The sequence below is a fragment of the Paroedura picta genome, chromosome 9 (genome assembly GCF_049243985.1).
Source record: "Paroedura picta isolate Pp20150507F chromosome 9, Ppicta_v3.0, whole genome shotgun sequence".
Taxonomy (NCBI): domain Eukaryota; kingdom Metazoa; phylum Chordata; class Lepidosauria; order Squamata; family Gekkonidae; genus Paroedura; species Paroedura picta.
This window is the reverse complement of record NC_135377.1, coordinates 24,183,437-24,209,839: the sequence shown is the minus strand read 5'-3', so window position 1 is coordinate 24,209,839 and position 26,403 is coordinate 24,183,437. Positions and strand designations below refer to the sequence as shown.

At 41.7% G+C, this 26,403-nt stretch overlaps 1 protein-coding gene across 6 annotated transcripts in view; it reads left to right on the top strand.

Annotated features, from left to right (window-relative positions):
* The window catches only part of NECAB1 (N-terminal EF-hand calcium binding protein 1), a 92,595-nt gene that overhangs the window by 62,325 nt on the left and 3,867 nt on the right, over positions 1-26,403 (top strand). For 3 of the 6 annotated variants that reach the window (XM_077351943.1, XM_077351945.1, XM_077351944.1), the window contains 8 exons: positions 10,170-10,306; positions 11,811-11,923; positions 14,812-14,888; positions 17,449-17,502; positions 18,643-18,755; positions 21,186-21,260; positions 21,905-21,996; positions 24,052-24,612. In XM_077351943.1, coding sequence (XP_077208058.1) covers positions 10,170-10,306; positions 11,811-11,923; positions 14,812-14,888; positions 17,449-17,502; positions 18,643-18,755; positions 21,186-21,260; positions 21,905-21,996; positions 24,052-24,080 — 690 coding nt within the window. In that variant the 3' untranslated portion in view covers positions 24,081-24,612. Of the gene's footprint in view, positions 1-10,169; positions 10,307-11,810; positions 11,924-14,811; positions 14,889-17,448; positions 17,503-18,642; positions 18,756-21,185; positions 21,261-21,904; positions 21,997-24,051; positions 24,613-24,666; positions 24,758-26,200 lie in introns of those variants that run through there. The other 3 variants (XR_013234055.1, XR_013234056.1, XR_013234054.1) reach the window with 2 other exon arrangements.

Below are 26,403 nucleotides of genomic sequence, written 5' to 3'. Positions count from 1 at the left end.
TGTTTGTGTGTGAATGTGGGGAAAGAGTTACCTTTTGCTTCTCTAGAACTATGCATCATGTGCCATGCCTGGCTCGGGGTGGTGACACTATAGCCAAATGGACACTGATGTTTTTATGGACAAATAAGTGCTTGGATCCCAGGTTTCCATTTGTGGGCAGAATGGAGTTTTCATTAGTAAAAGAGGGGCAAGTGATTCTTGCCAGTCTCCCCTCCCACTGTTAGGGGTGCCAGCTGCGAGTTAGGAAATACCTGGAGATTTGGGGCCTGGATCACCAAAATAGGAGGGACTTCAACCACACAGTCCATCCTCCAAAGCAGCCATTTCTTCCAGCAGGAACCCCTCGTTTGCCTGCAGTTCAATGGTAATAGTGGGAGATCTCCAGGTACCACTTGGAGATTGGTAGTAGTACCCATTGCACATCCTCCTACTATGTCCCTGCCCCATACTGTTGCTGGGAGAATACTACCCCAAAGGAACGCAGTTTGGGAGGGCACAGATGGCTGCAGGGGGAAGGGGGAGGATGGGATGATGCCCTCAACTAGCACGATTCTGTTTGTGCAACTTACAAACCAAATCAATATGTCTGGTGTTTCCAGTCATGAAATTGCCATATGTAATTTGGACAAACTTGATTTTTAAAAAATCAATAAATGAATCAGTACTTTGTACTATCTTGTTCACAGTTTATTCTACCTCTAGATTTCATAAAAGACTAATTGTTCTGTGGTACTAAGAAGAAGGTCATATCTTGCCAAATATAGTGACAGGTATTTTAAACTCTAATCATTTCACAACAACTGTGGAATGGTGCATCTATGCAATGTTAGTATTTGATATATTTATAAGTATGATGGCCCTGAAGGCCAACAGCTGCAAGACTAATGAAAAAAATATCAAGGCTGGGAGCTGGGAGGCAAGCGATCTGGAGCTGAGAATATTTCCTCTTGAGTATTGAATGGTGTTTTCCCCTAGATGGTGGTATAATTTGGACTGGGAGTTTCCTTTGCTTTCTTGCCCACATTTTACACCCCTGGAGCCCAGAGGAGCTGGTGCTTAGATTTTGCAGCTAGCAAGGAATAATAATGCTCACACATTAAATCAGTACCTACAGCTTTTAATGGAAAAGCACAGACAAAGTGTTCTACATAATTATGCTCTCTTTTTTGTCAATAACAATCAAAATGCATCTTCTGCTGTTTCTCTGTTTATCTGAACAGGAAATACTACCTTTCTGGAACAATGCAATTACGTGCATTTCTGCAAGGTCTTTATAGAAAGCAGCAGTGTTGCCATAATTTGCTACTCTGCTATGTTCTCTGAATTCTGTACCCAAAAAGAAAAGCATATGAGCCAGGCATTGACTCAATGGTTCCGGAGCAAATAAGAAAACAGGAATTGTACAGTGGTATTTATTTTTATCTTTTATATTTTGATCTTGTCTTTTCCCCAAGAAGGTTAGGAGAGTGAACATGGTTTTCTCTCCAGCCCCACACATATTTCACACCAGTCCTAAGAGGGTGATTATTCTGGGATGCCATTCTTCTAACCAAGCAGAAGCAGAACAGGTTAGCACACCCCAAAATATGTCCTGATCCAAATATTTTCATTGTTCTTATAGCCTAATGGAAATGTAAAGATCCCAGCCTTGGGTCACCAAGGATGCAATGCTAAAAACCTATACCAGGGATTAAGTCCTCATGAACGAAATGAGTAGAGCTGCTTAGGCTGGTCCTCAAATCATGGACTTAAATATCTTTGGCTGCTTAGGCCTTAATGTGGATTTGAACACTAGCGTGACTTCATGTATTACTACGTATCATCAACAGGCATGCACAGGCCTACTCTAGATTGGCCACCATAGTGCTCATGGAAGAAGGTTTAAATTCCTCTCCACACCGGTCTGGGGAGCTCCTGTGTGCCCCATTACAGAAACTTATCTGCAGTCTATCAGTACATGTAAGTATATCCCACAGTCAACAGCAGCTCTTGGGGCCATTTCAGATCAGGAAAATTATGTACAGAAAGAAGCTTAGAATCAGAATCATAGAGTTGGAAGGGACCTCCTGGGTCATCTAGTCCAAACCCCTGCACTATGCAAGACACTCACAACCTTATCACTCATCCACTCTAACCTACCACCCCCTTGAACCTTCACAGAAACAGCCTCTCTGTCAGGTGCCTATCCAGGCTCTGTTTAAAAGTTTACAAAGATGGGGAACCCACCACCTCCCGAGGAAGCCTGTTCCACTGAGAAACCGCTCTAACTGTCAAGAACTTCTTCCGGATGTTTAGATGGATTTTCTTTGGCATTAATTTCATTCCATTGGTTCTGGTCCATCCCTCCGGGGCAAGAGAGAACAACTCTGTCCCATCCTTTATATGGCAGCCTTCTAAATACTTGAAGATGGCTATCAGATCCCCTCTTAGTCATCTCCGCTCCAGGCTAAACAGACCAAGCTCCCCCAACCTTTCCTCATACGTTTTGGTCTCCAAACTCTTCACCATCTTTGTTGCCCTCCTCTGGACATGCTCTAGTTTGTCTACATCTCTCTTCAACTGTGGTGCCCAAAACTGAACACAGTACTCCAAGTGAGGCCAAACCAGAGCAGAGTAAAGTGGTACCATCACCTCCCAGATCTATACTCAATATGGTCCCAACTTGAATCAGATCTCCATACACCTAGGAAGTGGGTTCTGATCATAGATATCCCAAAGAATGCCTGTTTGACAAGATTGGGATGGACACATGAGGAGCACAATAACTTTGTAACATATGGATTGGCCCTTGTTTTGAGGATTCGCAACCTCCAGATGAGACCTGAGACCTTCCAGAAGTACAACTGATCTTCAGATGATGGAGGTTAATTCCAATTCCGCTTTGGGAAGTGGACTCTGTAGCAGGATACCATGCTGAGATATCTCCCCTTCCCCCAACCATGATGTCTTCCCAGGCTCCACCCCCAAACCTTCAGAAATTTCCCAACTCAGAGTTGTCAACTTTACATTCACTACACTGGTATATGACTTGTGATGGTTTATAGCAGGCTTGTAAAGGTAAAGGTAAAGGTGTCCCCTGTGCAAGCACCAAGTCATGTCTGACCCTTGGGGTGACGCTCTCTAGCGTTTTCATGGCAGACTCAATACGGGGTGGTTTGCCAGTGCCTTCCCCAGTCATGACCGTTTACCCCCCAGCAAACTGGGTACTCATTTTACCGACCTCGGAAGGATGGAAGGCTGAGTCAACCTTGAGCCGGCTGCTGGGATTGAACTCCCAGCCTCATGGGCAAAGCTTTCAGACGGCTGCCTTACCACTCTGTGCCACAAGAGGCTCGTATCAGCAGGCTTGTAAACACTTCATTAAAAGAAATTTCTCCAGGCAGCTATGCTGAGAATCATTTTAAAATCAGAACAGAGGTAGCTATCTCCCATAAGGGTGTTCCTTAAAAACAAAAAAACAGATTTCTAAATTACACAGGCATACATGAACTTGGTAAAAAATTGAGATGGTCAATTTTGCGAACCGGCTGGCAGTCAGCTTGGCTTCTGATATTTCCACAAGGCATTCATGCTGCAAGTCAGTCCACAAATTTTACCAGGCATCTTTAATTGCTGAATGCAAGAAGGAATATATCCTTCTCAGGTTCACGGTGGATGTTATGTCTGACAAATGTTGGGTCAGAGTAGACTGAGTGAAGCATGTGCAGTGCCAGAGCAGGGCAAACTGGGACTTCTGGGAGCCATTTTGACTTGGGAAAATAGTGTTATGGTACGGTCACAGTTCCAAGCCAAATTATTTCCTCACTATGATGTTTGATTGTAAAAAGATTCCAGATGGGCTCATATGTATACTCAAATCCTTCCTCTCTCTCTCTCTCTCCCCCCCCCATATCTCATTAAAACCCACAGTCAATTAAACCCTCCAATGACTGATTATCCCCCATGTGCTTTTAATTTTTTTTAAGAGGCAGCAGCTGTTAAACGTTTTAAACCTTATTTAAATTTATAGTTTTGATTTAAATATCTAATTTATGTTGTATGTTTGATCTATTTGTATTTATTTTGTTGTAACCCGCCACGAACCGCAAGGGAGTGGCGGGCAATAAATCGAATGATAACAATAAAAATAATAATTTTAAACCTGATGTCATCCTCCCTGAGCCACCAGGGAAGGGCAGAATACAAAAATATGATCCTCCTCCTCCCAATTGGAAACCAGCGACAATTACCTGTGGTACAAGAATGCAGGTATATGGCTCAAAGGGAGTGAATCTTCCTTAACTATAAACCAGGATCCTAAAATCAGAGCTTAATTCTGATATGTGCATGGTTGTGGGAGCATGATTCTGACTGAATTGCACTTCTGCCTTCATGTAACTAGAACTGATTTCTAATCATGATTTTCCATTGGATAGGGGATACTAGGAAGAAGTGTGACATGTACTCAAGTCTGGCAGTAAGCTGAGTTTCCTGTTAGTTAACATGAGATACAAATGCAGAGGTATCGTGGTGTTTGTGTGAGGTATTCATTATGCCACTCTGAGGTGCCACATGACTTCTTTCAGCTCTTCCTCCTCTGTTCATGTTTCTTTTAGGCTGTCAAAATGTTAATGGGATTTCCTGTTTTCTGGGCTAAAGAGAAACCTCTATACCAGGGGTAGTCAACCTGTGGTCCTCCAGAAGTTCATGGACTACAATTCTCATGAGCCCCCTGCCAGCAAACGCTGGCAGGGGGCTCATGGGAATTGTAGTCCATGAACATCTGAAGGCCCACAGGATGACTATCCCATACCTTACTGTACATTATGATGGCAGAGGCAAGCTTTATATAAAATGCTGTAAAGCAGTGGAATGTGGTCGGGGAAGGGATTCAAGTGGCGAAGGGGTGAGAGGGGTGCCGAAGTCTTCTCCTCCAACCACTTTTCTCTCAACTGGGCTCCACGGCTGAGGGAAATGGGCAGCCCAGTTTGTGCGGAATCTCTGTACGTGTATCAATGTACATGCGGAACTTTGGATCAGAAGCACATATTTGACATCCAATAAAAGTCAAAGTGGTTGCTATGGTAACAAATCAGCTTAAAGGGTATTAAATTAGATCTTGAAATAATGGTTATGATGCTGTGATTATGATGTATTACAGAACTCTGCAGATGTGGAATCCAGATCTAAACCGTTTCCTCATATTCCCAGTAGGATGTTAAGGCTTGCATGGAAGAACGACCCAACATGTTCTGGCAGTAATATTTACTAGAATCTTCTGGAAACTTACAGGAATAGTGGTGAAGGGTTGATTGAGTCTGGAGACAAATGAAGAGAAACATTTTCCGGTACCTCATAGATCTGAGTTAAATGGGAAAACAGTTTAAAGAGTTAGTACTGTCCTTCTTCCAATTTTAGGGATAAACTAAGATTTAAGAATACAATGAAGCATTTAGTTCTAGTTTGCTCCACTGCTGTAAATAGTTACTTCCTCGGTATTTTTCCTTTCTTCATCAGTGTTATTTTCAAGCATAAAGGGACAGTTTCAATCCATACGGTTATTCTGTTCACTCTGTTGTAGTGGTCTCTCAGTTGTGCTGGATTCACACCTACAAGAGAAGAGGAGCAGAGCGGGCCTTTTTGCACAAAGGAAATTCAGCACAATTATCACCTGCTGCTGACTCTTTAAATTCAGGGTTTCAGACAACCTCCCAGCACTGCACTAGATGTAGCGATAGCAGTGTTATCGGGAAAAATGCATTCACCTGGCACAAATCCCAACAGATGCCGCAAGCAAACATCCAAGTAAAGTGAGGAGGCAACAGTAGTATTCATTGCGCTAGGAAAATGTCCCGCCCTTGCTCCTGCCTCTATAGCTTCTGGGGACGGGACTCTAATGTTTTTTAAAAATGGGGAACGTTGCATAGTAACGTATACTTGCTAGTCTCACTGGAATCTCGCCCAACGTGACATTCTAAAATCATGTGATCCTGTGATCTCTACGTGACTGCATGTTTGCCATGTTATGTGCTGTTTTGAGCCCATATAAAACTCCACCAAAAGACAACCTTGATTTCCCTTAACATAGAAAGGTGAGGAGCAACAAAGAGGTGTTCATTCGCCAATCAAACATCATTGTGGAAACCTCCACATTTGCTGAGAAAATAAGATATAAATAAATGCGTGTGGGTTCATCCTCCTCATCCACAACTATTGTTTCAGGAGCGTCCTGGTGAACTGGAACCTCATGTCCCTTTTCCTCACAAATATTGTGCAGAATAACACAATCACTAGAGGGGTGTTTTTGAATGACTGGAAACTACAGGCTACCCCCCCCCCACAGTTTTTGTTTGTGAATGGCTAGAAAGTACAGGCTACTCCCCTCCTAGGGTTGACAGGTCCCCTCTGGCTGCTGGAAGGGGATGGAGGGGGTGGGATTGTCAGATCCAGGCTAGGGGATATGAGCCCTTTAGTCTGGAGATGAATGACTGGAAAGTACAGGTCCTCCCCCACTTCTTTTGTGTTTGTGAATGGCTGGAAACTACAGGTTACTTCCCCCTTCTAGGATTGACAGGTCCCCTCTGGCCACTGGAAGGGGATGGGGGTTGGAGGTGCCAGATCCAGGCTAGTCTGGAGATGAATGACTGGAAAGTACAGATAACCTATGCCTCTGTGAACAAATGAAATTGTGTTGCAACGATTAATTCTGCTTTGTTTTTGTTTTTTAAAAAGAAAGGGGGTGACAGGCTTTACATAGCTAGGCTAAGATGATTGGTTGTTCAGTTGATTGGCATGCTCGAGGTGGGGACAGCAAGGAAAGTTTGTGGCATTTTCATTATTCTCAGCAAGAACCAGAAGTAGGTGAGGAACACTAGAGAAGAAACAGTAGCGCTAGGTGAATGAAGATTTTGGCAAGATGTTAAATGACGATGACACGCTACAACAAATAGCACTGGAATATTCAGTGCTGATCATGGATTTCTATGAGCTGTGCGGAATGGACCAGGGAATTCTATCCTGGATATAGCTTTTCCAAGACTGGCTTCCCAGGAACTTGCCTTAAACTCCTTGTTAATTGGACTAGGAAATGAGGGGACGTCTTGGCATTTATAAATAAAGGGTCTATGTAGTAGGAGGCCTGTTTTTATCTACAATATGTTATATTTAAGGTTTTGACATCACATTTTCGACCTTTTCAGAGTCACAGTGGATGTTATGGAACACTAAAATGAAATCCATGCAATATTAAAAGAGACAAAATAAAAACACCCATCAGCAATTAACTAAGATAGAGTGATTTCAAGAGTTTATTCCATAGAAGGGAACGCTAAACACCTCAGGTAATAACAGGCAAAAAGCCTCTTTGAAACCCGACAGTGTTTATCTGGCACCTAACAGCTAAGAAAAGGAAAAGGGAAAAGATGGATTTCTCTGGAACAAGAATTAAGCCACCATCAAGAGGCCCTGGCATTTTTGTCAACTGCCATGCTTGCAATTGTGAGGGCACACAAAATTCTGACTCTAGATCATCTAGGCATATGGTTGGTTGATGTGAAGGAAGGCAATCTTTTTAGGCTCCTGGCTATTTGATATATTAAGGGCTTTAAAAGTCAAAATGCAAACTCAATGTTGTATTACCCACTTTCTACTGTGATAGCAAAAAAAGAAAGAAAGCAATTTGTAAAAGTATTTCATTGGACGAAGTGGACTGACAAAAAGATTGGGGGGGGGAAATATCCGGGGGGGGGCTGATGTTCTGAAATTACAACTGATCTCCAGGCAATACAGAGGAGTGCACCTGGAATAATTAGCCACTGTGGGCGGGAGACTCTATGGCGTTTTATCCCTTTGAAGTCCTTTCCTTGCCAAAACCCTGCTGTCCTCAGGGCCCACGCTCAAAATCTCCAGGTATTCCTCAGACCTGAGCTGGCAACTCCTAAAATATGCCCTGTTTTCTTCCTAATTCTTTCTTCCAACAATTTGCAAACGTTAACTAATATACCCACCTTCTTTTGTTACCTGCCTATTGCCTTTTATGTGTGATATATGTTATTAATAATACTTTATGATTGGATGGAATTATTTGCCTGAAGATGATTTTTTAATAGACTTACCACCTGAGTCTGTCAGAAGTATGTATGTATAGGGGGGGGCAAAGGTGGTTACCGTAGCAAACTTGGGGCGCTTTGGGGGTCCGAAGTGGCTGTTTGCACCCGAAGCAGGCGCAGCCTGCATGTGTGCGCCTGCCAGCGTGCCCACGCCCACGCCTCTCCCCCACCACCACAGCACTGGCTGCTTCAGGTGCAAATGGCCGCTTCGGACCCCGAAGCGCCCAACCCTAAAGGATATCCCCAAACTAGATCTTCAGAACCAACATTCCTGAGAGGCAACTGTAATGCTGAACAGCCTTTGATCATCTGGCTGTGTTACTATCATCTAAACAGGGCAGGTCTTCCGGTAATGCCATTGCCAATAATTTATCCATTCACTATCAGGAATGCTGTGAATCAGAGATGACATCGGCAACTTGCTGAATGTCTTCTGGCAATGCTGAATTCAATTGCCCATCATGACACCATTGTAACAGATTGTTCTAGTCTAATGTCACTGGGAATCAACGATTCCAGCAATGAAACTCAGTCCGCCAGATAGAGCGGCTTTAATTCAATTAGGGCAACATGTCAAATAATTGAGGGGAGGCCGAAATTAGCTTTACTGGTACAAATGAGTTCTGTCATTTCCAACAAGGTCTTTGCAAATGCGTTCACACTAAGCTGACGGCAGCCTCAGAGCGGAGCCAAAGGGAGTGACAGACAATCTGTCCTGCCAGGATTTTCTCTGCTTGCTGCAGAGGTAGCAGCTATTTGGACTGGCATATGGCAAGCTTGATTAATGCTCATGAATGCTATGGCAAGCTTGATTAATGCTCATGAATTCAGGCGATGTCTTCAGTACCTCCAGGTACATAATTAACATGGGAAAATTGTCAGTGGACTCACATCTGGAATAGCAACCACTGTTGAGCTTTTCTGGCAGGGAAAGAACAGGCTAAGTAGCAGGAAAAAAATTTCAATACACAGCACCTAGCAAACAACAATGTTTATGGCAGGAGGAGGGGAAGCAATCTTTTGAAGCTGGGATCCCAAATTATTTTAGGTTTGTAATCTGCCTCCAGGAACTAGAACAGTGTTATTATCACCTGGCAGGGTAGGTGTTGGGGATTGGTATGGTTGGGCAGCCACTGGTGTCCCAAGAAGGCCCAGTGCAGACCTCTGAGTACCAGGTCAGGACAGGTCATGGGGGAACATTCAATCACTTTTAGTACAGAGGCAGTATATTGACCTCAGTAGTACAGCAGAGCATTTGATTAGACCTGGACTAAAATTCCTGCTTGCCATGAATCTTATGGGTAAACTTGAGCTGGACCTTTTCTGCACCAGGAAATTGCCCTGACTCACCACTTGTCTGGTGGCAGGGCAAAATCTTGGTTCTGCATGACATCAGCGCTGTCCTGGGACCATCCCAGGCCTGACCCAACTCAGGCCCTCAGTTGCCCTGGGGCAAGGGAATGATTACTTATCCTCATTCCCTTTTTTGCCCCAAACAGCAATGGGGACTATGTTGGGCCTGGGCTGTGCAGCTGAGGAAGAGCCGGGCTGTCTAGGCCCGACTCCTCCCCTCCCTCACCTGATGTACAGCGTCCCAGAAGGGACAAAAAAATGCCCCAGGCAGGTCCGCCATGCTGCGCAGCAAAGCCACCTGGGACATTTTTTAAAAAGAATGTGGTATTGTTTGCCAACGCAATCCCTTGTTCTTAAACAAACAAAAAACTCCTGCTTCCCTGTAGTGCAGCAGAACCTCACTGCCCTAGCTGCTGTGCAGGAATACAAATCTTGGGTGGGCAAGTTGCAATGGGCAAAATGCTTCCCTGTGCGGAGCACCAGGATGCAGCGTGGCGTGGAGCCTCCCTTGTGGTAAATGTCCTCTCTCTGGCATATTCTTTCATATGTACTTGCATATTCTTTCCTTTCCTTCTTCCCTCAGATAATTACACACACTGTGGAATAATACAATTGAACTAGCTTCAGAATCACAGTCCATGAGCCTGTGCATCAGGGACCATGTTTAATTGCTCTTTGGTTGCGAAATAAGACACTGCTTATGTTTGCTGGTGTCTTGTTCACTCTTAGAATTATCAGGAGGCTTCTAAGTTGGAACAGTTCGTGACTCGATTCTTGCTGAAAGAAACACTGAATCAGCTCCAGTCACTCCACAACTCCCTGGAATGTGCCATGGAAACTACAGAGGAACAAACCCGCCAAGAAAAGTGAGTGAGATTATTTTCTTACGACTGCAGCATATCAGAGCATTTCTGTAACAACTGATGCATGCTACAAGATTTATGTGACATAGTTAAAAGAAAAGCCTTTTTGTTACATATAGAGCAGTGATGCTAACCCTTTGGATCATGGAGGGCCACATTTGCAATCCCCATCAACTAGAAGAGCCAAATGACTACTGTGTTCCACACCAAACATGTACAAACAATAAAATGTAGCCCTTTTAATTACAAGGGTATCTCAGAGCATCTAGAGTTATTTTCCCCACTACTGGGAGCTTGCTTTCTTTTTTTAACATTCTGGCATTTAATAGTGTTTTGCCTCATTCTACCCTCTTAATCAGTTGTATATGGGACAGTGCTCAAAAGAATTACACATGGGTCCTGAGCCACTGAGGATCACTGACATCACTGACTAAAACTGGTGTTAAATTAAATCATGGTCATGAGGTTTCCCTAAAACCAAGTATTCTTCCAGGAGGTGCCTGAGACTTGGCTCACAACCACTATCTTTTCAGTAATATTGCAATTCCTTCCAGACAGCAAAGTGCCAAATAAGGAGCAAGCAACAACTAGAAAATGTAGATATGTTAGACCAGTACCGGTCCGTGGATCAGTCGGTACCGGGCTGCAGCTCCTCCTCGTCCTCCTCCCCGGCTGCTCTTCGGTGGCTGCCATGGCTGGGGCTCCCCCTCAGCGTGGCACTGCGCAGCTGCTGCTGGCAGCACCCCCCAGCGGGAAGCGGGAAGTGAGGAGCACCAGTGGGAAAGCAAGCAGAGCAGGGGCTCAGGCAGCGGCAGCAATGTCCCTTGGCAAAAGACTACCCCCCCCCGGGCCTCAATAAAATTGTCAAGCGTTGACTGGTCCCCGGTGATAAAAAGGTTGGGGACCACTGTGTTAGACCACTTTTTTCATGTCTAGTTTGTCTTTAGTTATCAGCTTCAAGCTAACCTCCATTAATTAGTTAAAAATTTTCAAGCCTCATCCACTAGGCAGGAATCACCAAGCTGAATTCTAGCTCTTAAAGCATATTTTGGGACATTGTCCTCTTCCCCCCCCCCGCCCCCACACACACACATGGGGATGGTAATAGTTAGAGAATACCCATCCAAGGGGAATTCTGGCAACTGAGGTTCCAGTGCAGCATTAATACTATATATTCAATCCATAACTAGTCTACAGAAATTAGTTATATGTCTTTTGATTTATTTTCTGACTTGCCTGTGTTCCTAACCCCTTCATTACTCTTTGTTTATCAATAAGAATACTTTTGAAAACTTCAATATTCTATACAGATGTCATTGAGCAATTATGATGTTTGTGAACAGTCTTCAATTTGCAGTAGCTTAGCCAATGGCTGAAAATAGAATCAGAATAATGCCATAGTATCTGCCCTCCAAAGCAGCCATTTTCTCCAGGGGAACTTAATTCTATTGTCCGGGGATCAGTTGTATGATCAATATAGTGACTACAGACATTCATTTTTTTCAAGTCAAGTACCATCAAAGCCAGAGGTGCTCACCATTCAGCAGCCAGGAAGACGTTCGAGTCGAAGACTCCAGAGGAACAACAGTTTTTCTCCTGTCAGCCCACTTCTTAACTCAGGTAACATTGCATAAGAGATGAATTGCATGTTTTGTTTTCCATTATTTTAAAATACACAAATGGAAAAACCAGCATGTTTCTTTAAATTGTACCATGTGAGGTGGGGTTTGGGGAAGAGAGGGACCACATAAATGGCTGCTATGGAAGGAGAACTCTATGGAAATATAGCCCATTGAAGTTCCATCCTCCAAAACCCACCGTATTCAGGTTCCACCCCCAAAATCTTCAGACATTTCCCAACCCAGAGCTGGCAACTCTAAATGTACTAAAAGGAACAACAGCATCTTCTCCAGGTAAAGGACAACAATTTAGTCTTTAGATTCATCAAATGGACATGCCATAGCACAATCTGAGCCAGCTCCAGGTGGGGTTAGGTTCAAATAACTCTTTAGAAGAGATCTTTCTGGCTGGTGGGGGGAAAGAGGAAGTTGATGTAACAGATGTTTGTTCATCTCCCTCTGTCGATGTTAATGGGCCTTCTTATCTACACATAAGGCGCGTCCTCAATCATTTCCCTGCACAAGGAATGGGTGAAAGATCATCACTTATGAAAAAGAGGATCCAAAGTCTTTGCCCAAGGTGTTGCCTCTGGTGAGGGGAAATGAGATTTCCCCACCATTCCAGCAGTCTTTTTTTTGTTGTTGTTGGAAGCTAATGACCCTGTGAATTTCTGTCTAGTATGCGATAGTGAGTACAGATGGTCATGAAGTTTGCTGCTCATAGGAACAAGGAATCATAAAGAATGATTGGGGAAGGATAAATAACTGGAAAATGTCTACATATAATCAGACCTTTGCCTCTGCTATTTTATGTCCTCAGGCTGGTGGAAGCAGCTCTTCTCATTCTGTTGTTTAAGTGACTCAGCTGTTGTTTGTATATTATGTCTGCTAGAGGCAGGCTCAGTTCTAGAACTTTTAACTTTTTTATTAGTTTACAAAATTATTGGCATATATCTGGGGAATCACTCAGCTATGTAGATACTTCTACCTGGTTGCGGGAGGCCTGATGAGCAACGCAAAAAGCTTTTGTGAGTAACCCAAACTGCCATTAGAAATATATTTGAAACACTTCTGTGCCACATTTCCACCCTATTAACAATCTCCAAGGTAGCAATGAATACAGTGGGAGTATCTGAGGCACTGTATAGGAGAGTCTAATTTGGAAATCTCACCTCTCAAAATTTCCCCTTCCAAGATTATTGGGAGCTCAGAGACTGAAGAGTTGGTTTCTCCCCCTCTTCTTCTTTTTATCCCACTAAGTGATACTCTAGACAGACACATCTCCTTTGTTTGAGAATGGCTGGGTTTAGCTGCTTTTATCATCTGCAGTGATAGCTAATTATTAATACTAAAGATTATTAATTATGATGACAAGCAGGAAATATAATTTCCTGAGTGACAATATCCTGGATAGAATTGTAGTATAATGTATTTATTAATTTAAAACTTTTTATGGTGCCTTTCCACACAATCACGGTTCAAAAGACATGGCCCTGGCTATGACCAGTTTTTATAGGAGTCTGTGTGGCATACAGAACTTTGCACCTGTTTTACAATGTGTTATGCCTGCATTGTTCTGGCTGTGTCTCCTGTTCTCTGATGGTCTCCTCTTTCTTTTTCCATAGAGAATTTTGAAAAATAATCTTTAAAAAAGAAAATTTGCCCCTTCCCTATTGACACTCCCTCCCTACATCTCCTCCCCCCTACTCATAAGAGTATAACATTGGGGCAGAGAAGAGCATAGAAAAATCCCCACCTGCATTTTCTCCCAAATCCATATTTGTCCAGGAATTAGGTCTGGTTCTGGAGCTGCAAAGTGCATTGCTCCCACACAGCAACCATTGGCCACAGGGAATCCACATGAGTAGCTCTCCCCACATTCTGCTGCAAAGCTGCCTCCCCTTCCCCTTATTTTGTTATAGCTTAGAATCAGTAATTTGCATATTGTTGTATTGATTCTGAGGAGCTTTAAAAAGGAAAAAGAAAAGCCCTTTAGTGGTATCTCCACGTGGAAGCAACCTAGAAGAAAGCATGTTTTTAAAGTGACATTTTGGAGGCCGTGGAACAAGGACAGGGGAAGGGTTCCCATTTGGTCTCCCATCTGTTCATGCTGGACATTAGTAGAACAATAAATACATTGGTCTCAGTAAGTTGAACCAAAAACCTCCTAAGACATTTGTATGGCAAGTAGGTCCTTCTTTTCCTTCCCTCTTGGATTTCAAGTGTCCCCCCCCACACACACATTCTTCCATTATACCTAGGGTCACTAAGCTCCATCTTCCACACAAACAATCTGGCTTGCTTCTGGGTGTCCATTATGAGAACCCATCATGCCTTAGATCAGAGTAATTGCCTACAGGGTTGCTTCCTAAATAAAATATTACTAATCTCTCAGAAAGAAAAGAACAACACCTCCTGTTGGGTTTTTAAAACTATTATTATTTTAGTGGACAACCTTCTTAGGACACACTGTAAAGCTGCTTTTTTGAGCTTCTGCTTGGGTGCGGCATTTTAACATGGCTTTGAAAAGGGCCCGAAGAAACAAGGATAATGTGCTGTGGAAGAATCTCAAGGCAGCATCACTTTCCAGGCCTTATAAGAGACTGTCTTCACAGTTAAACAGACATTGGAGTGACCCTAAACTACAGCAGAGTAGAAAGGCTTAGGTCTTTCTAAGTGCACTTCTTAAGGACAGCTTGAGTGGTGGGAAACTCTCCCAGAACAAAACTGTGCTCCATTAGTGATGCTTAGAGGAACACTGGCTGCATTAAACACAGCTAAAAGCTCTTTGAAATTTCTCACATTGATGGAAATACACACATCAAAATAAATAGATGAAGTCCTAGCTTTCAGCAGTGTTTTCACTTTCATTATTTATGTCTCCTAAAGGCTGGCTGGAAGAAGATAACCAATGGATGACTCAGATAAACAGGCTCCAGAAGCTGATTGACAAGCTGGAGCAGAAGGTGTGCACAATGCCTTTCGGTACTCTGCAAAGACTACAAGTGGTTCCAGTTAAATGCTCCCACATTTCACCCATGACTGAGACCAGTCATGTATAGGGTTGTCAGACTCCCTGGTCCAGGTGTGAGGGGGGACCCCTGCTTTCAGGCCTCACTGCCCCCCCCCCCATTAACACTCCCCTCCCAAAAAAAGGGAGAACAGTTGGAAACCTGTAAGTGATGTAGGCAGAACAGGGAATGATGTTCTTGTTTTGAGGAAAACTTATATGGTTAGAAGCTAATTCTGCCATAGAGTTTATGTCCCCTAACCAGAGTATCGCCCCCCCCCCACACACACACACGTGCCTTCATAATTTCCAGGTGATTTAGGTATGTCATATTAAATTCTGACATTCCTCCCTGCTCATGGAAAGAGTAGTCTTGTGAAGTTAAGACTCACGTTAGAGAATGGGCAGTTATTAAGGGCAGCTCTAGAGAAGACTGGCCATTAGCCTTGTATGATGGTGCCAGTGTGGTTGCCCCACAACAAGGGGAAGAATGCATTCTGCCAGTTGACTGCATTGGATTGAAAGTACAAACTCTACTTGTTCTTTAACTGAAGCAGAGTCCTGGTATCGGATACATTGCCTTTCATCACATGGTGGTCTGCAAATCTATTATCCATTTCATTATATGAATAATAGGTGGTAATTAGCACTACTGTCAAAGAAATTATTTTAATAGGAATGGGTTGCTAATTAGTCATCTGAATCTATCCCCCTAAAGTAAACCCAAAAAAAGATCTTGGATTTATTAAAAGGGTTTTTTTTTAATGAAACCATTTTAAAAAAATTAGGGTTTACGCTTAAACCCTTTGTTTGAAAATATTAAAGTCATGCAAATGAATTAATTTAGGACAGTGATCCTCTAGCTACAGAACCATAACAAACCCTAATTGGTTAATGCCTTATTCAAGTAGTTGCAAATGCCTTTGGATATCACTGAATATTATGTTCTCTTTTTTAAAAGTCTGCCTGCAGCGTCACACCTGCTATCTGCTTTATACCTGTGGTGCCGGAAGATGCTAATTACCCCATATTTAATTATATGGATTGTCTGCAATCAAACCTGGATAGAAATATGAGATGCAGCTTTTTTTGCTGCATGTTTAAAATTGGCAAGAGAGGTAGATGTTTCCATTAAGTCAGAAGGAAGTTCTTTTTAGACATCTTCAGCAAGTGACTGTGTTTTTTGTTTTACATGTATTACATGTATTGATCGTTATTATATACACAGCTGTCGTTATTATATACACAGCTGGAAAAAAGAAGCTAAAAATATGCACAAAGCAGGAAAATCCTGTTCTTTGATCCAAGCTCTTTGCACATTACTATTCTGCACTGGATGTTATGCATTGTTGGCCCAGTTCTGAGTAAAGCAATATAGGGATGGGGGTTTCATACAGCAGACTTCATCCGATGAATGAACTGTATCTGAAGGCCGTTTCGAACTGCTCAGCTTCACCCCCCCCCCCACCACCACCACCACCTTTTTTTGCCACACAGTTTTTCTTGCCCTCCTTACCTCAACATTCCAAGTTGAGTGCTGTAGCACTAAACCAGAATACTCTGTCTACGCCAAGGGTAGTCAAACTGCGGCCCTCCGGATGTCCATGGACTACAATTCCCAGGAGCCCTTGCCAGCAGACGCTGGCAGGGGCTCCTGGGAATTGTAGTCCATGGACATCTGGAGGGCCGCAGTTTGACTACCCCTGGTCTACGCAATCAAGGCATCTCAATGGTGCTGCTGTAACACTGAAGTGCTATATTGGCTTAGTGCTATAGCACTCAGAATGCTTGGGGCAGGGGATGGCAAGAAAGATTGTGCAATGAGAGGGCAGGGGCGAAGCGGCATTGTAGGAAGCGCTACGGATATTTTAAATAGCACACCACAGCATCTTGGAACTGCCACAGAGGAAAGCAGTTTCCCTCAAAAATGGCTCAGTCCCACTTTGCCAATGGGACGCAAGTGGCTTTGTATGAACAGGTAAATAAAATCCATTAGCAGCTGGTGGCTAAAACAGTTGTGCCTGGACTGAAACAAAAAATCCATTAGCAACCAGTTGCTAAAACTGGTTACTAAGGTGGTCTGAAAGGGTCTCCAAGCTAAATGCCAGGTTTAAAATTAGGCCTTTAATTGGCTGTTTATTAATCAAGTTAGGCCAGAAATAATCTCAAGGCTGTATTTTCAGTGTGCTTTTCAGCATACTTTGTTTTTCAGACTGTGCTTTCAGTGTAGTCTCTCACATTTTCTCCCTTTCTAAAATGACATGGGTGCAGAAATACTCCTACAATTAGGGCTTCATCACTGGTGATGTATTTTTCAATATTTACTTGAAGCCTAGTTTGAATTATATGAACATGATGGATCAGTCAGCTTTCCTATGTCCCACATTGTCCATGAAGAAGACATGACAGATTTAGTATGCTAAGCTATAATAAAAGTGTTGCCATCATTTTAAAGCAATGTTCATTGCTAATCCATGGAGCTTTTATTTGCACTTTATGTTCATCCTGTTGACAAGGATCTAAAGCTCGAGCCACTCGAAGAAGAAATATCAGAAGGAAACACAAAAGCTGTAAGTGTTTTTTCCCCAAGACAATGAATTGATGATATAAACGTTGAAGTTCAGTTGTGCATGAAATTTGGCTTCCGCAGGACAGAAGACAGAAAAGTTTAAGAAAATCTGCCCTTGGTCTGGACGGCAATTTTATGCAGCATTATTTGGAATTTTAAGTCCTACAGAATCTCTGGAGTTTAGTCCTATGCACGCATAACTTCATTAATGGAATAATGCTGCACATGATAAATATGGTTTCCCCAGAGTTACAAAGCCACATCTGAGCACAATTCAGTTTCACTGTTTCTGTACTGTTAGATAATTAATTTTAAGCACTAATTTTAAATCAAGACATATGCCTCTACTGTAAAAATCTTGTTAAACCTTCTATTACATACATATTGCATACAGTGCTAAACTGTTACTCGATACAGCTGGAAGTTGGTGTTCTGTTTCACAATTAGTACAAAACTTTGGCAGAAGTAAGACTGATGCATACTGACTTGTGGCCACAGATTTGGCCAGTTACCTTTGCTGCTCTTTGAAAAGGTGTGTTGTCAAATCGCAACTGGCTCAAAGCAACAGTTTTCAAGACAACAGATGAGCAGACGTGGTTTGTCATTGCCTTCCTCTGGGTCTTCCATACAAATACCAAGCTTAGTAAACCTTTAAGCTGTGATGAATTCAGGCTGGTCTAGGATATTCAGGGTGCTACTGGAACGTAATTTGTCTTTGCTGTGTTCTCTCCATGTTTCTCAACTTATTGGAAGGTCTCCCAAATGGAATTGGACATAAACTGTGTCATTTCTATATACATTTTGCAGAGTCATTAACAATGGTTAATATTAAAATCCAGGAGTGACATCCACGAGAAAAATATGACAGGAGGAGGCAGACAACAGGCAGTTAGAAGGAACAGAAGGAGCTGAGGAGGGGGAAACCAGGCATCTGGGCAGGTTGGGGGGCAGAGCAGAAAACTGGCTTCTTGGAGATGTTTGGGAGATAAAGGGAGAAACCAGGTGATTGGGTAGGTGGATAGGCAGAAAATAGAAGGGAGAAAGCTGGCTTTGGCAGAAGAAATGAGATTTCTGCTGCCTCGTGTGTTCTTGGGGGAAACATTTTTCTTATGTGTATAATTGCACTGCTTTTTCTTATCAGCACATAATGATTGTTCAGCGTCAGATGACAGTGATAGTGGAAGAAGTAGAGCAGTTCCGCTCTGCTCTGAAGCAGTATGTGGACACTGCCTCATCTCAGGATGGATGCCTGCAGTGAGTATTATATTTATTACCCTCAGTGAATGAGAACATGGAAGTCTAAAGTTACATGGACCACTTAAAGTCATCCCCAGCCCCTCTTTTGCTGTTAGTATTCAGGTATGAGAAACAGAAAGGCAGATTCCATGGATTATCAGGTTTCTGAACTGATTCACAGTTGTGCCCCCAGAAATCACAAAACAATACTTTGTCCTATGTCAGCTCAGATGAGGAAATGCAATAGACTTTCCTTGGGAGAGGGTATGTGGCTCGGAAAGTCAGTTTCAATCATTAGCACTTCCAGTTTAAAGGATGTGGGACTAGGTGATGTAAAAGACCTCTGGATATCTTGAATAGCTGTTACCAGCCTGAATAGACAATACTGACTGTAATGGACCAATGATCTGATTTAGCATAAGGGGGCTTCATGGGTATTTTGGCTGTATGCTCCTCACCTAAGGACAGAATTAATTGTCCTTCAGATCCAGCTTAATTTAGTAAAACTCAACTTTCCGCTTTGTTTTACAACAGAACATGTGACTGTTTTAGGATTGGTGCTTTACAATATTGCTATTTTATCTCTTGGCATTAAGGATATGAATAACAAAAGCTAGGGTGGTTTAAGCAAGCAGTATTTTAACACAGTTTGAGTTTTATGCTATTGATTAAAACTTGCTATTTGCTGTAACAGGCCAATTTTAAAATACTGTAAGTTATTCAGAAGCTGTCTGGGTGCTATGAGCTTCAGTAAGGCCATTAGAAATATGGCCTAGCTGTAAGGGTAAGTGGATGCATTACTTTGGTCTCATCCCTACCCTGGCATCACAGGCAATGCAGTTTCATTCTTTTCCATTGAAGCTGCAAAACCATCATTTCTGAACAGACCAGCTACCATATTGGTGCTTATTTTTTAGGTTGCTGTTAATGTGCTGTTAATGGATGGAAAGGGATATATAAGCTGATAATGTGTGTCCCATATTCACAGAATCCAGGAAGCTATTCAGCTTTGTCTGATTGGTCACTTGGGTCTAAATGGGCATCTATGGCCATGAAGAGTTGTAGGGGCAGAGATTGTAGGGGCAGAGATGCATGAGGAGGAAGAAATATGTATCCTGCAGTTCAAATGTTGCTTTTTGTTTGCTGTACGTCAGCAAAGCAGTGCTACAGAATAGGGGCAAGATGAGAAAAAATCAGACCAGTCTTCATTGTCCGAAGCTACATAAATGGCCAAGTAAATTAATTCTAAGAGTATATAATGCTTTTAACTATCCACATAGTAGCTTAATAGGGCAACTGGGGAATCAAAAGAGTGACCCTTTGAGTAGTTTCAGAACAAGCAACCAAAGAAATCTAATTTGGGATAAAGAAACTGTAGAGATAATTCAACAGAAGCACTACTTCGATTCCTTGAGAATATATGGGAGTACAGGAATAGTGTTTTCTTTCCTGACTATTGGCCTTATTTGTAACTGCTTGACCACATCAAACAACCTTTAGCTGGGGGAAAGAAAGCTTTTTGCAATCTTTGGAATCCTACTGCCATACAATGAATTTAAGTATAAGTAGACACAACAGACAAAGGCACCATGCAGATATTCAGAAAGCCAATGTTTTAATTAGGTGCGATAAATTATTTGTATCACATGAGGAAAATGACTGGCATGCATGCAAATTCACTTGAGAAGCAACGCCCCCTGCCCCAGCCATTTTCTTATTTAGCATGCTCTGGACTGCATGCCTGTGGTGCCACCTGCTGGTTCCTTTCAGAGGAGGAAGATTGTTGTGTCTGCTTTCCCAAACTGGTTTGCAGTCTGTTCTAGTAAGGGACCCTGTGCACAGAGCTGCAGGCTTTTCTGCACGTATTCCTAGCTGTTTGAAGAAATACATGGGCAACAGCTATTGTACAACTCGCTTTCTTGTAAAATCCAGGTGCACACTTTAAACACAAAAACAATCCTGCGGTCTTGCCAGTTGGCTACCGAAGAGCGGATTGACTTCAATTCTCTACTCCTGTCTCTTCTTCCAAGCATCTGAGCAGCAAGACTTCAGCTTTTAAAAATGGCTGTAATCAGCTATTACAGTTCGTTGTTGGAGTCTTGTGCATTCGCAAAGTACATTGAAAATGGACTGAAAGTGCATTCTGTGTTTGTGAAAACACCTGTCTGATGCAGCCTGCAGGGGTAGATTCAGACACCCTGGTGAATTGAACTTAGTCTATCCAGGAACTGCCCAACGATGCTCTATGCACCAAAGAAAGTGAGAGGAGCAAAGGGAGTTACAGAGCATAGCAGCACACTTGCTCTGAATCAAAAAAAGCTAATTTCTACCATTTGAATTTATTTTTAAGTCACTGTGCAAAGACATTTGGCCCTGTGTATCTGAAAACTAATTTTGAAGTGTTTTAAAATAATATGGTTGGAATCAATTCTGTCCTTACTTCCTCAGTATTTCCATTCAGAAGCTTGCAAACGAATCCCGCTTCATCATTTATGAATTCTGGGAGAACAACGCCTGGAACAGGTAAATAATTGCTAAGGTTCTTTCTGGCTGCTGACTTGTTATCAAAAACTGGAAGTACCAAATCAGTCTTTCTCAGCTCTTTTACCAGAACTGAATGTCAAACACAGAGATTTAACTATCTTCTAATGAAAAAGATGTTAAATACAAATGAAGCATTGCCTTTGGGTTTGCATTAGTTAGTGATACACATATTTTTCTGCATAGGAATGACTTTCCATGTTAGTTATGTTGCTCATACTAATAGATCTGAGAGGTACAATGATTGCTGCATCAACGCAGTATAGACTTGTTTTAACATGTGATCCCTTGTGAAATGTTTTTGTTGAGGTCACATCCCACATGCACATGCACATACACACACGCACACATAGGGTATTATCACCAGTACCATACCCACCCCCACGCTTGTAAACTGGCTTGGAAAAAGACACCGAGTTAGGAGACCATGACATGCCTCTGCATAAGTACTGTGCTTTGAGGTGCTTGCACATGGATGGCCAAGTAATTCTAAAGTGGGCTGTAGTTACTAGTAACAGTAAGTAGTGAATATTTTGCCCAGACACATGCTATGATGAGAACTCACTTTTTAAACGTGAACTGATGAGAGGAAAATAGATGACTCAACAGTGACTCTCTTATTTCAGCCACCTCCAGATGAACTACAACAAGACGTTCCAAAGGAGTAACGTGGACTACTTGGAAATGCCGGAGCACATTACGACAATGCTAGTGCCCGGTAATATTTTTAAAGCTTTGCAAATAATTTTCCTCTTACTAATTCTCTTTCCTTCTGCTTGCTTTTCCTTCCAGGGGAGGAAGGTCTGCTGTCTTTTAAACTCTTGTAATTTAGTTTTCCACAGGCAATATTTTTTTATATAAAAACAGCGAATTCTAACAACCTTTTCACTAGCTCTGCTTGGCAAAAGGTACTTTATCTTCACAATAACTGGCTGTGATGATGTTCATAACTTAATAGGATGTGAATGCAATTCCGTTCCAGTTCAGTGGGTGTTTTGCCACCGACTGACTTCAGTAAAAGATATTACGTCCTTTCCTGCAATTTATGTAATGTCAGCCAATATGAAGAAACCTGACTAAAGAGCAGAATAAACCATAATCATTTTCATGCTCCTGAGAACTTAAGGTGTGAACAGAACAGAAACAAAATATGTAACCTCTGTTTTGCAGAACATAAAGCAAATGCAGAAGAAGGCAAACTTCTCCTATCCCACTATTATAGCAGCTGGGAAAAATATCTAAAACTGTAGTAATGAAGTAGCCTTTAAAAAAATCTGAAGCCATAACAGGACAAATATGGACATACTGGTGGATTTTAGAACTGTTAGATTTCACCTGCTTAAGATTAAGCTAAGCAAAAGCTTCAGAGAGAACAATTTTAATACTACACTGTCAATTGCCTGAATTCTGCACATTTCTTGCTGCCACTCAGACCTTATTGACAAGAACAAGAAAAATAGGGTTTCATACTTTATTAGAAGTACACACATTCAAAAAAGTGAAGCGTATATATTAAAGAATTGAATGTAGGCTAGAACTAAGATACTTTAAAGCACTCTCTCCTTTATACATCCTAAATGTTGACAGTGTGTGTAACCATGGCAACATTACTTAACACACATTTTGACTTGCAAAGCCTCAGGAACCTATTAAAAATATGAACACTTCTTTAAAAAATGGAAGCGTTATCATTTTTGCCCTGCATTTGCAACTTAGTGTGACTACCAAACCAATTCTAAGATTGAAAAACCTGTTTAGGGTCAAGACACTGTGAAATCCTCAAAAAACCTGGTTGCTGCTCCTTTTCAACAGTAGAAATATTCCACAGGCTTTCATCCCTTGCTTGCAACTTAGCCTTTATGCAACCTTTATGTTTAGGGTGCTCTTTATAGGAAAAAGGTCAAATGGGTACAAGGGAAGGCTGTAGCATAGAATACTTTAATCTGGTTAGAATTATCTGGGTTTTACAATCTTATGTTCTCCGTGTGCTTGGGTGACATTGTGACCAGGGATGGACATAGACTGAAAAAAGGCAGTTTGGGAGTCCAGGGACCAAAACCCAAATCAAACTGGCTTCACAGCAAGCAGCAGAAATAGGGGATCATCTGACAAGAGACTTACCTTTATCCTGGCTACAGCTTACCCCAGCCAGAAGGGAGGTAGAGGTTTCCCTTCTCCTTTTTTCCCCATCCATAAGAAGCTGCAGGCTGGAGAGAACAGCAAAATTGCCCAGGAGCCAGCTTCCCTTTCACTTTTCACCAGGCCATGGCAAGTCACAGCCAGAAGGAAGGAGATCACATGGGAAGATTTTAACCCTTTGGCTTTGCCCCTCCCCAAAGCAGCAGGAAGCAAAACAGCAGGATTAAATAGTGGCCAGTCATTTAAACTTAATAGTCAAGCTGCAGACCCTGCCACTCAGCTTCCATTTTGCTGCCTGCTGCTTTGAAGGGGAGAGGGAGCAAAATCAAAAGGGTTACATATGGTAGTGAAATGCAACCCAGTGGGGCATTTCATTCCTTTCTGCTAGCCCAGCTGTCTTGGGCTCCCTCCCACAGCTCGTTTCCCAAACCTAAAGGAGGCCTAAATTCAACCCTAATTTTGGCTCTTGAGGTAGTTCACTTCCATTCCTGGTGACTGCTAGGCATCTTTGGGCTAATAAGCCAAATAAGTTATGTACTCAGAGTGAGGTCCTGAAATATTTAGCAATTTGAAGGCTCCACAAGAAAAAGTAGCTAGAACTGGAATAGAATCATCATCAATATTTTCTTTTCAGCTTCGTGGTGGGTCCTGAACAACAACTAGAAACTTCGTTGTAGTTAGCAAACAGATGCTGTTAATTGGCATCCTCTACAGTCATCAGAATGTCTCTACAGCTACCAGATTAAGCACAGATACAAGCTTCCACTTACTGGGTAAAGTTGTAAAAGTTGCTAACACCTCCTTATTGCTGCTACTTTAGGGAATATTATGATGTGAATGTCGTTAATTTTATTCATATGGTTGCTATTTATTCTAATTGTATTGTGTTTTAGTGGGATGGATTTAAATATGCTCATCATAAAGTGAGCAGCTTTCAGAGACTCTTCCTTAGTAGAAGGGTGGCTTAATGCATAAGGGTTTTTTTGTTGAGAATTCAGGTTTTAGATAGAAAGCAGGATATATGTTTTTTAAAAATGCTATAGGGTCATATCAAGTGTTGCTGTCCTTGCTTAATAATTTGACATGTAATGAAGTCTCCCTTCCTGACAAAAATGTATTACATGGAACACATGTAAGAAACAGAAATGAAATCAGTATTTTTCATCTTTGTATTCATAAATATCTTACTCATCTAGTTTCTCAGTATTTTTTCCCCTTTTGCACATGACACATGTTCATCATGTACAAGTTCTGGAAACTGGAAGAGTCAGCTGAAGACTGATGCGTAGACCCACAACAAAGCAGTAACCTAGGGATAAGGCACCTTACTGTTCCAGTAGGTAAGCACAAACCTTTCACAAAAAGGACAGATCTAAGTTACATTTGCAGCATTCTATCAAAAATTAGAACCAAAATGAAAAGCCCCATTACCGCCTGGTGGCATCTCAAAGGAAAGTCAGTTACTTAAGAACAAATGGCCAAACAAGCATAACCAAGTGTCAGAAGAAAAGTGCATCAGACACATTCAGATATTGACAGGTTTTGTTTCAACTTGTTTTTAGAAAGATGAAATAGCTACTTTTCCTACAAACAAATGGCCTCATAATGGAATGGCATTTTATCATTATTACAAAAATAAGAATATGCTGTAGTTCACACACTATCACAATAAACTTATAAAACAAAACATTTACATCACATATAAAAATGCTACGGTCAAAGCTATGATGAAAAAGTGATGAGTCTTTTTGCCATTCCAAACTTTAGCACTGAAGCACTTAGTATTTGCTGCCAGCTGTGGTCTACTTAATGTCTATGGAAGTTGTCATAGGAAAGTATTATATAATTGCCTACAGACAATGCCGGCAGCTGAACTGCTTTTATAAGAATAGATTCTGAAGTGATGTACCTTCTACCAAAAATACTTAATTTCACAATATCACATTTTCATGACTGTGAAATTTGCATGAGATCCTATTTTCTGACAGTTAAAATTAATCAAATTGTATCATGGTGAGAGACTGAAGAATGTAAGAATGTTTTCGATTCTGATGGTGAGAGAAGAAATTAACTGTGGGTTGTTTAATTCTCCCCCCTTATTTCCATATAAGGAAAGAACTTCACATAAAGGGTTACATCCATAGCCTAGTACAATTTGTTTTAACCTAATTGAACTATGGCTAAATTCTAAATGTGTACACTTTATTTATGAAGGACTGCAATGATTAATCATCTTGGATTAAAATCTTTCTGAAATCTTTTTTTGGTTTTGGACATACCAACCCACCTTCTGATTTTCTTCTTTGTAAAATTTGTAAGGCTACCCTTGTTTTTTATTATTAGCTTAAACACTTAATGAATACTTTTTGCCATGAATTTAGTATTTGTCTTGTCAACCTTATTGGTACATTTTCAAAAAGGAAACGTCTGGGGATAATTATCATTTGTAAGGGTTTTCCCCCCAAACTATCCAGTGAACAGGAGCTGTGGGTACTAATGGCATTACATGAGGGAAAGCTGCTCATAAGCTTACTGTGGTTGTTTGCAGCCAGATGTTCTGTGGCACCCAGCCAATGTGCTATATACCCACAAACCCCCCTTTCTAATCAACCACAAAAGAAGTTGTACAAATGAACTCTGCAGTATTTAGAACACCAGTATCCACCACTGTCCTTCACCATTTTCTTGCCTTTCAAGATTTTTCTGCAGGCTTATACACATTTTTTCCTATCTACATATGTGCAGATGTTTTGATCCAAATTTTCCCTATCTCTATTGTGCAGATGGTTTGATCCATACTCTGGAACCATGTTCAGAATAATACAGATACCACCTATCCACCAAGAAGACTGTGTGCTCTCAGTTTTAATTATGTCATTCTCATCTTACTTTTGCATTTGCAAGGACAAATCTGAAAGGCAACCAGTGCAAGGAAGCCTGCTTTCCCAGGCTTACTCTCCTTTTATGTAAGCTGCTTTAAGCACTT